Here is a 16,305-nt window from a genome sequence, read left to right on the forward strand (position 1 = left end):
GCTTCACCTGTCTCATACACCTTGCTCACCAGGTGGAAGAGTTTTGTCATGGCTGGCTCTCCCAAGGCTATCAATATTTCTAATGAAATGTTGTCTTCTCTAGGGGCCTTGTTTTGGGTTAGGTCTTTCAGTACTTTGTCAAGTTCTTTACGCAGTATCACATCTCCCATTTCACCTTCATCTATGTTCTCTTCCATTTCCATAATATGGCCCTCAAGTACATCTCCCTTATATAGACCCTCTGTATACTCCTTCCACCTTTCTGCTTTCCCTTCTTTGCTTAGGACTTATTTTCCATCTGAGCTCTTGATATTCATACAGGTGGTTTTCTTTTATCCAAAGGTCTCTTTAATTTTCATATAGGCGGCATCAATCTTTCCACTAGTGATACATGCTTCTAAATCCTTACATTTGTCCTGTAGCCATTCCTGCTCACCCATTTTGCGCTTCCTGTGAACCTCATTTTTTAGATGTTTGTATTCCCTTTCGCCTGCTTCATTCACTGCATTTGTATCTTTTCTCCTTTTATCAGTTAAACTCCATATATCTTGTGTTACCCAAAGATTTCTACAAGCCCTCACCTTTTTACCTTCTTTATCCCCTGCCGTCTGTACTATTTCATCTTTCAAAGCTACCCATTCTTCTTCTACTGTATTCCTTTCCCCTGATCTTGTAGTCATTCCCAAATGCTCCCTCTGAAACTCTCTACAACCTCTAGTTCTACTGGTTTATCCAGGTCCCATCTCCTTAAATTTCTGCCTTTTTACAATTTCTTCAGTTTTAATGTACTGCAGGGGTGGGCAATTGTTTTGGCTTGGGGGCCACATTATAGACGCAGAGGTTAGCGGAGGGCCGCACCTTATAAACTTTTCACTTGTAATGCCATATATATATATAAATAGTGTGTGTGTGTGTGTGTGTGTGTGTGTGTGTGTGCGCGCGCGCGCGCGCGTGCGTGCAGTATTCCCAAAATTTTTATGAAAATGCAAGTTTTCTCTATTTCTGATCACATATCACGCAACGAGTTGCAATTTCGGGTGTAGCAGTGAAAGCGTTAAAATGCATTGATTAGTTAGCTTTACATTTCATAATAGGTATCATAAAAATCATTAGATATAAATGAAAGAGTGAGAAGCAAAGGGGTATAAGTATACTTCTTATAATTTTGGTAAGACTAAAGTCACTTGTACCTCTTTCCTTCTGACATCCTCAAATAAGATATTTGTGTTCAATTTCATTTATTTTGCTAATTTAGTATCATCTCCAAGTACATTAAATTTTAAAACAAGTTTAACGGGACAAATGCATCCTATCACAATTTTTTTTTTAAATCAGGAGTCAGACTGCTAGTTGATATTCTCATCACAACCTGCAAATTACTGTCTGTTAAACAAGTTCGGTGTTTGCTCTTGTTGATTTTCAAGCAAGAAAAACTTTGTTCATAAATATACGTTGATCCAAATTTGGAGAACATTTTGCCTGCAAATTTCTTGTTACATGGAAATCTTTCAGCTGACAAAGATTTATAAAAGTCAACTAAAATTACAGCACTAAACATTTCTTTCACTGCATGATCTGCCTGCATGTCAATCAGTTCAAGTTGCAGCCTCTGTGATGCAGTGTCAATATCAGCAGTGATGGGATACGATAAAACATTAAATTGAGGATCAATTTTCTTAAAATCCTGAAATCTTGTAGTAAACTCAGCCTCTAAACGCTGCAGATAATCCCTAATCTTAGCTGAAACACTTCCAGGTGCTTTCTGTTTCCCTAGTAAAGGGAAATGACAAAATTTGCCTTCATTTGCTTGCCTTGCAAACAGACCTAGTTTTGTTTTAAATGCTTCGACATATGTCCACATTGCATGAGCAAACAACCCCTTTCCCTGCAATGTCACATTCAGCTCATTCAGTTTTTCAAAAATATCAGCTGCAAACATCATCTCATATCTCCACTCTTCACATCCTATTTTTGCAACAAAATCATGAGATATCTCCTTAGTGTCCAGAAATAAAATATTTTCATCCTGTAATGCCCAGAATTTTTTAATACTTTGCCCAAGCTCAACCACCTCACACTGTTATGGTAAATTACATCTTCATGTTCTGCCCCCACCTCAAGAAGAGATTTGAACTGTCTGTGATGGGGTGCCCTTGCTCTGATTGTGTTCACAACACCAACAACAGGATCTACCACATGCTTTAAGTCTAGTGCAGTCTTGCAGAGGCTTTCCTGATGTAAAACACAATGAAAATCCAAAATATCGCTGTCTGTGTCTTCGGCTTGGAACTTGTTTTTTAAAAGTTTCACCATACCTATATTTTTCTCAGAGAAAGCTCTGGCCCCATCTGTTGTAATGATTACCATTTTGTTCCAGGATAAGCCACTTGTTTCCACACAGTTAACAACACATTCTAACAAGTCCTTACCAGTGGTTCTATCTTTCATGGATACTATACCAAGTAATTTCTCGGTGATGACGAAATGTTCATTAATTCCACGGATAAAGATGAGTACTTGTGCAGTATCTTCAATATCTGTCTTTCATCCATTGCCAGTGAAAACCCTATCCGAAAAAGGTTTGTTTCATTTAACAAGGTTATAGGCGACCATGAAACTTGCATCTGTAGCACTATTTTTGAAGCGGTGTTTGCTTCGTAAATAACGCTTGTTGCTTCTTCAAGTGTTTCATGAACTCCGCTGCTTTTATTTTTCGTTCTTAATCTGAAAGTTTGCAGCCAAAGTCACTGTGTTTTGTTTTGTGATGTCATTTCAGATTGTACTCCTTGAATATGGCAACTGTATCATGGCATAGTAAGCATGCGGCTTTATTTCCTGTATCAATAAAGAAATATTTGGTCGTCCAGTTTTCATTAAACAGACGGCACTTATCACTGACCTTACGCTTCTTCTTAGGAGTCATGATTGCACTGAAGTAAAAAAAAATTACATTGTACTGCTACACAGACAAAACACAAGTAAACCACCCAAAAAAGAAGAAATTGCTCTGAACGTCGTACTGTTCACTCGGCGCAGGGGAAATACAGCGCTCCCATCAGCCACCGCGTGGAGCATAAATTTGCGCTAGTAGCAGGATGCACAGTGCTTTTTTCCGTGCCCGTGGTGGCTGATGGTAGTGCTCCCATAATCCACCGTACCCACATGCAGCTAGGTTCGTTGCGTGACTGTAGAGACATCTGTCGGTAGTACGCACTACCAAGTAGCGCAGACGCTCGTGGATTTTGTTAGTCGCGCGGGGAAGGGAAATTTTGTTTTTCCTATGATTTTTGTAAATGTCTTGGCGGGCCACATAAAACCCCTCCGCGGGCCACATGGGGCCTGCGGGCCGCTATTTGCCCACCCCTGATCTACTGTTCATAACCAATAAATTGTGGTCAGAGACCACATCTGCCACTGGAAATGTCTTACAATTTAAAACCTGGTTCCTAAATCTCTGTCTTACCATTCTATAATATATCTGAAACCTTCCAGTGTCTCCAGGCCTCTTTCACATATACAACCTTCTCTCATGATACTTAAACCAAGTGTTGGCTATGATTAAGTTGTGCTCTGTGCAAAATTCTACCAGGCAGCTTCCTCTTTCAAACCATTTCTCCAGTCCATATTCACCTACTATTTTTCCTACTTTTCCTTTTCCAGCTATCAAATTCCAGTCCCCCATGACTATTAAATTTTTGTTTTCCTTTACTATGTGAATAATTTATTTTATCTTATATTTCTTCAGTCTCTTCATCATCTGCGGAGCTAGTTGGCATATAAACTTGTACTACTGTGGTGGGTGTGGGCTTTGTGTCTGTCTTAGTTACAATAACGCATTCACTATGCTGTTCATAGTAGCTTACCTGAGTACCTACTTTTTTATTCACTATTAGAGCTACTCGTGCATTACCCCTATTTGATTTTGTATTTATAACTCTGTATTCACCTGACCAGGAGATCTATTCCTCCTGCCTCTGAATTTCACTAACTCCCACTATATTTAACTTAAACCTATTTGTTTCCCTTTTAAAATTTTCTAGCCTACCTGGGCAAGTAAGGGATCTGACATTCCACACTTCACATTTACCCAAGAGGATGCCATCATCATTTAACCATACAGTAGAGCTGCAAGCCCTCGGGAAAAATTACAACCGTAGTTTCCCATTGCTGTCAGCCGTACCAGCACAGCAAGTCCTTTTGGGTTGATGTTGCCCCCTGCACATACTGAAAAGGCTGCTGTCCCTCTTTAGGAACCACATGTTTGTGTGGCCTCCCAACAATACCTCTCTGTTGTGGTTGCACCTACAGCATGACTATCTGTGTCATTGAGGCACACAAGCCTCCCCACCAACAGTAAGGTCCAGGGTTAGTTGGGGGGGGGGGGGGGGGGAGGCTCCCTCTATAGCTGTCCATAACTGCGGAATCATTACTGGCACAGGATTTCGTGCATGAACTGACCTTTTAGTTAAGTCTGATAAATTTTCAATGGGTGGCCAAATCATTCACTCAAATTGACCAGACTGTTCTTCAAACCAATTGGGAACAATTGTGGTTCAGGCACAGTGAGATGGTGCATCGATAAAAATTCCATCGTCATTTGCAAACGTGAAGTCCATGAATGGCTGCAAATAGTCTCCGAATAGCAAAACAAAACCATTTCCAGTCAGTGATCAGTTTAGATGACTGGAGGACCAAGTCCATTTCATTTAAACACAGCCCACACCATTATGGAGCCACCACCAACTTGACAGTACTTTGCTGACAACTTAGATTCATGGCATTGCGGAGTCTGCACCACTCTTGAACCCTACCATCAGCGCTTACCAACTGTAATCAGGACTCATATGAGCAGGTCATGGTTTTCCAGTCCTCTAGGGTCCTTCCGATATGGCCACAAGCCCAATAGAAGTTCTGCAGGTGATGTTGCACTGTTAGCAAAGGCACTCGCATCGGTCATCGGCGACCATAGACCATCAGTGTCTAATTTCACCACACTGTCATAACGGATATGTTTGTCATGTGTCTCACACTGATCTCTGCAGTTACTGCGATGGTGTTGCTTGTCTGTTAGCATTGTCAGTGCGTCGCACATGCTACTGCTCTCAGTCATTGAGTGATGAATGCCGGCCCCTGTGTTGTCTATGTTGAGAGTTAATGCCTGAAATTTGGTATTCCCAACACACTTTTGAAATTATGGATCTCCAAATACTGAATTTCATAACGATTTCCGAAATGGAATGTCCCATGCCTCAAGTTCCAACTACCATTCCATGTTCAAAGTCTGTTTATTCCCATTATATGGTCATAATCACATTGGAAACCTTTTCATATGAATCATTTGAGTGCAAATGACAGCTCTGCCATTGCACTGCCCTTTCATACCTTGTGAATGTGGTACTACCGCCATCTGTGTGTGTCCGTATCACTATTCCATGACTTTTATCATCTCCGTGTATGTCAAGTAGAGGGCCAATAAGGTCTCAAAGTTTGTTGCAGAAATTCCCACCTGATGTCAAGAGTTGATAGACAAATCAGAACATTGTTTATACAACTCAGAATTTCCAACGTGCCAAGCAAACAAAATGGGAGCTCCACCAGGTCCTGTTACCACAGCAGCAAGCCACGTCTCGTCAAGAATAGTAAGGACTCTCCAGATGTTATCAGGTGGTGAGCCAGCCCTCAAGATTCAAAACCTGTAGCCAGGCACCAGACAGTACCATATGCCATAACAACAAACATCCTGTCCTCCTTTGAGTGACACGAGAGTCCCACAACCCTCGCTCGAGTGGTTGTGCCACCCGTGTAAGAGACTTAATTCTCTGAGTGGCAAGCGGAGTGCATCTTTATTCCCGGTGCTGTGTGCCTCAGCTGAAGCGACATTAGTTCAGACAGACAACCCCTGCAATTTTTTAACAAATACCGTACTCAGTATCAAGTACAGCAGTCAGAGTTAAATAAAGTGGTGAGAATCATGTGTCCCGCAATTTCCAGTTGTGACAAGGAGCAGATAATGTTAGTTTATGAACGGAAGAAGGCAAGCCAGATGGCTTGTAACATTTCAGTATGTCTTGTATTTTCCACGTATTAGGCTGTCAGATCTTGTGTAATTGTAAAATGATGCAAATTACTGACAAACAATATTAAAACGTTATGACTACAATTGTGCATGCCAGTTGGTTGTGAAGAGCATATCTTAAGATGAGAATATAATAATATTGTGAGAGGAGTATGACTGAGAAGTTGTGAAAACAATGGCAAATGTCAGATAATGAACAGAAGACCATGAGAATATATAGGAAGAACAGAAAGTGTGTGAAATGTGAGGGGAGGGTCAAATACAGAACAGGCCCTATGAATTTTTGGTTGTGTCTTCTGTTCTGTGAAGACTTCAGTTTTTTCACTCATTTGTTTGTCCATAGGAATCATTCGGCACAGTTTACACTCTGGCAATTTCATTTCTCTTCTCTTTCATGGTGCTTTGAAACCCATCCCCGCGTAAATTTTGATTAATAATCAGCATTGGCAGCTGAAGGCTTCTGGCTTGAGAAGTCACCCTCATTCTGCCAAAGGCAGTATCAGATACGGCAGAGGAGTGAACAGAGGCTCAGGGCACTCTCTTGTCCTTGGGGTGGGAAACTGCCCCTAAAGGCGGAAGAATCAGTAATGATGCATGAGGATGCAGAAGGCAATGGAAACCACTGAATTAAAGACATATAATGTATTTCCACAGGACATATGGCCTGTAACTGGTAAAGTCTCATGATGATCTCTCCATTGCCAAAAGAATCAGGAATAGTCCCCCATTCAGATCTCTGGGAGGGGACTGCCAAGGGGGAGGTGACCACGAGAAAAATGTTAAATAATCAATTAAATGATAACATTCCACAAGTCAGGGTGTGGAATCTCAGAAGCTTGAATGTGGTAGAAAATCTGAAAAGGGAAATGCAAAGACTCAATCTAGATATAGTAGGAGACAGTGAAGTGAAATGGAAAGAAGTCAGGGATTTTTGGTCAGATGAGTATAGGTTAATATCAAAAGCAACAGGAAATGATATAACGAGAGAAGGATTCATTATGAATAGAAAGGTAGGACAAAGAGTGTGTTACAGTGAAGAGTTCAGTGATAGGGTTGTTATTGTCAGAATTGACACCAAACGAACACTGACAATGACCTCAGGTATAGATGCTGATGTCACAAGCTGAAGAGATGAAGAAAGTAAATGAGGAGGTTGAAAGGGTAATATGGTACATAAAGGGAGATGAAAATCTAATAGCCATGAGGGTGCAATTGTAGGGGAAGGAGTACAAGAAAAGGTTACTGGAGAATATGAGCTTGGGACAAGGAATGAGAGAGGAGAAGGACTGTTTGAGTTCTGTAATAAATTTCAGCTAGTAATAGCAAATATTCTGTTCAATAATCACAATAGGAGGAGGATACTTGAAAAAGGCTGGGTAATACAGGAAGATTCCAGTTAGATTACATCATGGTCAGGCAGAGATTCCGACATCAGATATTGGATTGTAAGGCATACCCAGGAGCAGATATAGACTCAGATCACACTGCAGTAGTTATAAAGAGCAGGCTGAAGTTCAAAAGATAATCGAGAAGAATCAATACACAAAAAAGTGGGATACAGAGGTACTAAGGGATGACAGGACATGTTTGACGTTCCCTAAGGCTATAGATATGGTAATAAGGAATAGCTCCGTAGGCAGCCCAATTGGAGAGGAATGAACATCTTCAGAAAGGGCAATCACAGAAGTTGGCAAGAAAATTATAGGTACAAAGAAGGTAACTGTGAAGAAACCATGTGTAACAGAAGAAATACTTCTAAAAACAAAGATGATGTGACTTACCGAACGAAAGCGCTGGCAGGTCGATAGACACACAAACAAACACAAACATACACACAAAATTCAAGCTTTCGCAACAAACTGTTGCCTCATCAGGAAAGAGGGAAGGAGAGGGAAAGACGAAAGGATGTGGGTTTTAAGGGAGAGGGTAAGGAGTCATTCCAATCCCGGGAGAGGAAAGACTTACCTTAGGGGGAAAAAAGGATGGGTATACACTCGCACACACACACATATCCATCCACACATATACAGACACAAGCAGACATATTTAAAGACAAAGAGTTTGGGCAGAGATGTCAGTCGAGGCGGAAGTGCAGAGGCAAAGATGATGTTGAATGACAGGTGAGGTATGAGTGGCGGCAACTTGAAATTAGCGGAGATTGAGGACTGGTGGGTAACGGGAAGAGATGATATATTGAAGAGCAAGTTCCCATCTCCAGAGTTCAGATAGGTTGGTGTTCGTGGGAAGTATCCAGATAACCCAGACGGTGTAACACTGTGCCAAGATGTGCTGGCCGTGCACCAAGGCATGCTTAGCCACAGGGTTTGATCAATGAAAGAAGGAAGTACAAAAATGTTCAGGGAAGTACAGGAATACAGAAATCAAGTCCCTGGGGAATGAAATAAGTAGAAAGTAAAGTGAAGCTAAGACAAAATGGCTGCATGAAGAATGTGACGAAATCAAAAAAGATATGATTGTTAGAAGGAACGACTCTGCATACTGGAAAGTCAAAACAATCTTCTGTGATATTAGAAGCAATGTAAGAGTGCAATGGGAATTCCACTTTTAAATTCAGGGAAGAGAGTGAATAAGTGGAAAGAGTACATTGAAGGCCTCTATGAGGGGGAAGATTTGTCTAATGTGATAGAAGAAGAAACAGGAGTCTATTTAGAAGAGACAGGGAATCCAGTATTAGAATAATAATTTAAGAGAGCGTTGGAGGACTTAAGATCAAATAAGGCAGAATGGATAAATAACATTCCATCAGAATTTCTAAAATCATTGGGAGGAGCGGCAACAGACCGATTATTCACGTTGGTGTGTGGAATGCATGAGTCTGACGACATACCATCTGACTTTCAGAGAAATATCATCCACACAATTCCAAAGACTGCAAGAGCTGACAAGTGCGAGATTTATTGCCCAATGAGCTTAACAGCTCATGCATACAAGTTGGTGACAAGAATAATATACAGAAGAATGAAAAGAAAATTGAAGATGTGCTAGATGACAATCAGTTATGCTTTAGGAAAGGTGAAGGCACCAGAGAGGCAATTCTGACATTGCGGTTGATAATGGAAGCAAGACTAAAGAAAAATAAAGACACGTTCATAGGATTTGTTGACTTGGAAGAAGTGTTCGACAATGTAAAATGGTGGCGGCTGTTCGAAATTCTGAGAAAAATAGGGGAGATGCTGAGTCCCACACAGGCACAACAAAAGGACAGTAACAAATAAATAAGCTTTCAGCCAACATCGAAAATAGAGCCCCCCCCCCCCCCCCCCACACACACACACACACACAAAACACAACTCGCACACACATGACTGCAGTCTCTTTCAGCTGAAGCTAGTGTGGCTTCACCTGCCAGAGACTGCAGTCACTTGTGTGTGAGTTGCGTGAGCATGTGTGTGTGTGTGTGTGTGTGTGGAGGGGGGGGGGGTTCCCCTTTACTGTTCAATCTGTACATTGAAGAAGCGATGATGATGGAAATAAAAGAAAGATTCAGGAGTGAATTAAAATTCAAGGTGAAAGGATATCAATAATACGATTTGCTGATGACATTGCTGCCCTGAGTGAAAGTGAAGAAGAATTATATGATTTGCTGAAGGGAATGAGCAATCTAATGGGCACAGAATTTGGATTGAGAGTAAATCAAAGAAAGGCAAAAGTAATTAGAAGTAGCAGGAATGAGAACAGCAAGAAACTTAACATCAGGATTGATGGTCATGAAGTAGACGAAGTTAAGGAATTCTGCTACCTACATAGCAAAATAACTTACGACGGATGGGGCAAAGAGGACATCAAAAGCAGACTGGCACTGGATAAAAGGGCAGTCCTGGCCAAGAGAAGTCTACTACTATCAAACAGAGACCGTAATTTGAGGAAAAAATTTCAGAGAATGTACGTCTGAAGCCCAGCCTTGTATGGTAGTGAAAGATGGACTGTGGCAAAGCCAGAACAGAAGAGAATCAAAGTATTTGAGATGTGGTGCTACAGGAGAATGTTGACAATTATGTGGACTGGTAAGGTAAGGAATACGGAGGTTCTGCACAGATCTGAAGAGGAACGGAATATGTGGAAAACACTGACAATGAGAAGGGGTAGGATGATAGAACATCTGTTAAGACATCAGGGAATGACTTCCGTGGTACTAGAGGGAGCTGTAGAGGGGGAAAAAAACTGTGAGGAAGACACAGATTGGAATACATCAATCAAATAACTGAGGATGTAGGTTGCAAGTGCTACTCTGAGATGAAGAGGTGGGCACAGGAGAGGAATTAGTGGAAAAAAAGCACCCAACTCATGTTCAGTAGTCTCCAACAATACAGTTTAAGGGAAGTGATGTTGAAGATCACACTAATATCTTCCAATACTCATGACTATCCTTCCCCTGACACCTATCCTCTTTTGCTCTTACTCCCTCCCTCTCCCCTCCTCCCTCCCCCTCTCCCCCTGCCCCCCCCCCCCTCTCTCTCTCTCTCTCTCTCTCTCTCTCCCTCTCCCCCTCCCACTCTCTCTCTCTCTCCCTCCCACTCTCTCTCTCTCTCTCCCTCCCCCCCCCCCTCCCTCCACATATTTTATTTCCATTAATAATCCAATCACTGCCATTGAGAGCCATCTGTCTCCCTCTCCACCTCCTAGTACTTCCCTGCCCTATTCTTGCCTCCATATTACCACACCTCTTTACCATCCCCACTTTGCAAGGTATTTCGGGAAAGACTATTTTGGATCTGTGTTCTCTAAATAACACACTTCACTTAGATGGAGTATAAAAAGGTAGACATTGACCTCAATTCTGTATTTATCAGGAGAATGTGAAATATTGAAGCTAAGAGTGAAAATATTAAGTCATTTTAGCTTTCAGGCTACTTTTGATGGGAGGCAAATAGAGAAACATTGGTTTAAAGAGAGAAATGTCATCCCATTAACATTGGAAATGGAGCAGTTGTGAATAAGATGTAATCATACCAGATACTGGTCATCAGTGTGTCAGTAAGGCCAGAGTGAACAAGTTCAATATCAACACAACAATTGTGGGTTTCAAATGTGTGTCATACCCTGCCTCTGTGGGCATGGAGGCACTTATCTTTCTACTTATCTTTCTACTTATCTTTCTACTTGTCCCCATTGAGACTGTACGAGTACCATTAGGATCTCAGTTCAGAGAAAGGTGGTGCTATTAGATTCATTTGTTGTGAGAAACAATGTTTTGATCAGAGGTGTCACCATTGAATGTCACAGATTTTAACAACAGATAGATGGGGCATCATGCAGGAAACCACTCTCCAATCCAATTATAGGTGACAGTAACTGGTGAACAGCTATGACATGTTGAATCACCATCTTCTTATACCTTATTTTTGCACCTATACTCAGCACATGTTACTGGGAACGGAGATTAGTGTATCCACAGGAACTCCACTATTGCACCCTTGAAGCATGGGTAAAAGTTATCTAGACTAATGAGCTACAGTAGACAATGGATGACATCAATGGCAGGATATGATATGTTGAAAACTACATGTGGGGTGTTGCCACTCACTTGGCAACATGGTACTGTTTAGGTAGGTAGTGGATGTGTTCTTGTGTGTAGGATACTTACACGAGATGAAATGAGGCCACTGATATGTGTACCAGCAACTCACTGGCAAATGGGCAGGACCTGTTTCCTGATATTATGTGTATCTTTGCTTGTTTACAGCAGCCAACAGGTAATCTACTTTCAGCAAGACAATACATCAACTCCATTTCTCTCTAACTGCATCATAATCGTTTGTGTATCAGTCCACAGTCATGAATGAACTTGTATGTGCTAATGAGGTCATACGACCTCTTTCTAGTGTTTGCTTCTGGGAAACTGTCACGCTAGATATGCGTGATTTGGACAATAGCAAACTCCATGATTTGTGGGCAGAAGTGGAGTTTTCGTAGGTTCGGATGGCTTGGCAACATGCTTGGTGTCTCATGTGAGAACCATGCAGTGATGCACTGTTGCCGTCAACAGGATGATAGAGCTGCTATATGCCACAAGACAAATGACTAATTCAGTTACTCATGTATGTAAATATAGACAATTGTGGTGATATGCTATAGAACAGGCTGTTCAGGTGTGATTGCCAGCCCACATGCTGCTGGGCACCTGTGGGAAAGGGTGGGCTAGCAACTGAGGGGCTGGTAGTGAGAGAGTCTGGCTGTAGTGTGTGTGATTGTAGATGCCCTGGCAGAGATCCAGCTGGCAGGGATGGCCAAGCACCTCTTGCATGTGCAGAACACATGCATTAGGGCTGCCTTACAGGTAGCATATACTAGCTGCATCTGGCTGTGACAAGATGACAGGGGCCTGTGTATGCTCTTGCTTCATGTGGTAGTGCTGGAACAGCCTGATATAGAACAGGAGAAATCAAAACATATTTCTATTTGAAAACTTTTTCCATCTCATAGTGGGGATGGTACAGCAACCAGTAATTTATGATGAAGAAACAAGCAGTCTTGGTTGCAGGGTTGTAATTGTTATTTATTTATCAGTGACATGTTTCATCTGATTCAGGAATCATCAGATTGGCTGATGTTAGATGGTGTTAGGCACATGGGATATTTTGTATGCTACATATTTCTATTTGAAAACTAACATTATCTAATATCACCCAATCTGAAGATGCTTGAATCAGACGAAATGTGTCATTGTTAAATAAATAATACTTACAACCCTGCAACCAAGACTGTTTCTTCCCCATATTTGTATTTGAGACTTCATGGCAGATTGAAACATTGTGGTGGCCTGGGACTCGAATCCAGAACCTTATCCTTTGTGGGCAATGCTTCACTAACTGAGCTATCAAGGCACAACTCATAACTCAATACCACAGCTTTAATTTGACCAGTACCCCTCTCCTACTTTCTAAAATTCGTAGAAGTTTTCTTGTGTACCTAATAGTACCAGTACACCTGCAGTGAAGAATGTTGCTGAGAAATGGGAAAGCCACAGTGCAGGGGTTTGTTTCCAGAACAAATCATTCACTCAGCAGCATCATGTGGTCTGTTTTGAAACTGTATGGCAGACTAAAACTTTGTGCTGCCAGAGACTCGAACCCAAAACTATGCCTTTCACAGCTGGTGCTCTGCTAACTGAGATATACAGGCATGACTCATGACCTGTCCGCTTGGTTTTACTTCTGTCATACCTCTCTCTCTCATATTGCAAAATTTACAGAAGCTCTCCCACAGACCTTGTGTGTCTAGCACTACTGAAAGAAATGTTATTATGGAGAAATGACATAACAACTGTAATGTGCCAGGAAGTTTCAAAAAGATGCAACTCCACTGCACACTGAAAGATTCATTCTGGAAAGATTCCTCTGTGTTGTGACTGAGCCATTTCTCTTGTGAAAGGTAAGGTTTCAGGTTTGAGACCCAGTCTGCAAACAATTTTAATCTGCCAGGAAATTTCAGAACACTTCACACACTGCTTCGGAATCAAAGATTCATTCTGGACTGTCTCTTTTTGATGGTTTTGGGTTTTCTAGGATCTCTCTCTCTCTCTCTCTCTCTCTCTCTCTCTCTCTCTCTCTCTCTCTCTTTGTCAGCAAGTGAGACATTGAATGTGAGAGAAACAAGCTATGTTATCAGTTGAAATGTCATGCAAAAAAGATTAAGTCAGTCATGATATGTTGTGAATTATAAACAAAGAAAAGAAAAAAATCAACAGTAAGTGTAAGAATGTACGAGGGGCGTTCAGAAAGTAAGCTCCGATCGGTCGCGAAATGGAAACGACTATGAAAATCCGATAAAGCTTTGCACAGATGTGTTGGGTAGTGTCTCTAGTATAACCCCAGTTAGCATCACGTCGCTCTTCTCATTTCTGAGCTCGCAGTGAGTGCGTAAAGATGTCTAGAAAATAGTGTCTGCCGCCAAGTACGAGGGCCTGGTGAGAAATTTCGCCTGAAGCTATGCAGCTAACATTACATAACTGTTGTGCTGTTTCTTCTTCAAGACAATTCGCAGCCGCATTCTGCAGGGGCAATGAAGATGCTCCTGCATCGTTTTCAAATGGAAATGTGAGATTACCCACAATACAGTCCGCAATTGTCTCCCCCTGAGTTTCATCTCTGGTCACATGAACCGCTATTGAAAAGTTGGTACAACGCTATGACAAAAGTCTAAGTCAGAACGGCGACTACGTAGAGAAGTAGCTGAAAGGTGTAGCTAATTGTTACAAGTAAAACATTTCTGATGTTCACTGTGGTTTCAATTTGGCAAGCAATCGGAGCTTACTTTCTGAACAGGCCTCGTATATTAATGGCCAGAAACATGAAGAAACAATAACAGTTGTAACTTTTCCCCAATCAAGCATCTTTTTATATTTTAATTCATAGGAGTTTTGTAACATTTCACACTTATCATTGAGTATACCATTTCGTTAAGGGATAATAAGCCAATATTTAAGAGTGACAAGCTAAAATTTAATTCATGTTTGTGTTTTAGTTGTGGATTTTCCTTTTCAGGAGCGTTTGCCGTGAATTTGGAGTCCAGATTGGTCGTCTTATGTTGGCATTTATGATATTTAGTGCAGGAATGTTTATTTCTAGCACAGCATTCCTGCCCTCTACCTTTTCAATGTGAGTAAAAATTAGAACAAATGTTGCATTTGAACGTATGTAATGTTTCTCTTAATATACTCAAAACGTGAATGAGTCATCACTGTTTTTATGTGTAGTTCTAATGAAAAGCTTATCCCTTGCTGAAATACATTATGTTATTCATATGCATCTAGATATAGTGTCAATAAAATTGTGAGCAGTTGCCTCATTAATTAATGAAAATGAAATAGAGGTTGGTAGGACATTTGCCAAGTAAACTGATGGAAGAGGAATGAAAATAATTCTCTGCTGGATTCTAAGAGTAAGGAAAGATCAGGACAATGACCTGATAGAAACTGAGTAGATGACATTAAAAGACATGCGAGAACAATATAAATGTGTATAGCTGAAGACAATAATGCACAAAAAAGTCTACAGGAGGCTTTTATGTGGGAATCAGTGTAAATTGGCTGGTGGTGTTGTTGTTGTTGCTGCTGCTGCTGCTGCTGCTGCTGCTGATGATGATGATGACTTACATTTTTAAATAAATACTTGGCTGACATGATTGGTATATCCTGAGATCTACCTGCAGCTCTGAAGTATTAACATACACCATCTATCCAAAATGTTCTGAAACTGGTTTTATTCCTGGTGTATAAGAAACATCAGCACAGTACGATGGTGGCAGCTTGCACAAACTGCTGTAAACCATGGATGTGCATTTGAACAGTCAGACTGTAAGCTTGCAGTGCTAAGTAGTGGACATGTGACTGTACTGTATCAACATTATGTCACAGACCGCAATGGAACAACATCTCTAAATCAATTGTTTAATAAATTCTCCAGAATATTTTGAAGAAGATAAGAGTGTGTACAAAGCTTGTCCCACACATATTGACTCCTGAAAAAATATGAAGACACTTGGATGCCCAATGTGCCCCAATTGGATTGAAACCAAAACAGGGACAATTTTTTTCTAGAAAAAATCATTGTTGATGACAAGACTTTGAGCTATCAGTATGAACATACCACAAAACAAAACAGTGCAGAAATTCATATGGATGGTCAATGCTTCGACAATGTAACTGGCATTCAAAGCAATGTGATACAGGAGTTAAACAATGTGCCAAAAGTGGACTTTTTTGTATGAATGTTCCATGTGTTGCACTTATCTGGGGAGAGCCAATGTAGAACACCTGAAGCTTAAAACCAGCTTCTTATCTTTTTTTCTATTTTTTATTAATCCAGTCTCAAAAGTTTAGATCAACAAGCATTTGTTGTACATTTCATAAGTTCCTAACTGCATGTCAATGCAATAAAGAAGATGGTAGGAGGGTGTACACCTTGTAAAATATCAAAGGTTTGTGTGGAAATAGACATAAGGAATTGACTGTGAGGTTCTCACCACTGTGGAATATGTGAAACATGAGTTTCTCCCAGCATATAAAATGTTCAAACAACTTACAGGACTGTTGCCAGGTGATGTCCTTGACGACCACTGATATTTCGACAGGTGACCAGCCTGTCATTTTCATGGCATAAATGCAGCAAGAAAGCAGGAAATATACATAATATATTTGCAAGGATATAAAACACACACACACACACACACACACACACACACACACACACACACACACACAAAGCTCT

At 40.9% G+C, this 16,305-nt stretch overlaps 1 protein-coding gene across 2 annotated transcripts in view; it reads left to right on the forward strand.

Moving 5' to 3' along the window:
* Positions 1-16,305, forward strand: part of LOC126457644 (alpha-1,2-mannosyltransferase ALG9) — a 152,547-nt gene that overhangs the window by 8,410 nt on the left and 127,832 nt on the right. For both annotated transcript variants that reach the window (XR_007585496.1, XM_050094118.1), the window contains exon 4: positions 14,581-14,694. Coding sequence is in view for 1 of the 2 variants with exons in the window: in XM_050094118.1 (XP_049950075.1) it covers positions 14,581-14,694 (114 nt within the window). In the remaining variant the exon portion in view is untranslated. The remainder of the gene's footprint in view (positions 1-14,580; positions 14,695-16,305) is intronic.

This window comes from Schistocerca serialis, chromosome 2 (assembly GCF_023864345.2).
Source record: "Schistocerca serialis cubense isolate TAMUIC-IGC-003099 chromosome 2, iqSchSeri2.2, whole genome shotgun sequence".
Classification (NCBI taxonomy): domain Eukaryota; kingdom Metazoa; phylum Arthropoda; class Insecta; order Orthoptera; family Acrididae; genus Schistocerca; species Schistocerca serialis.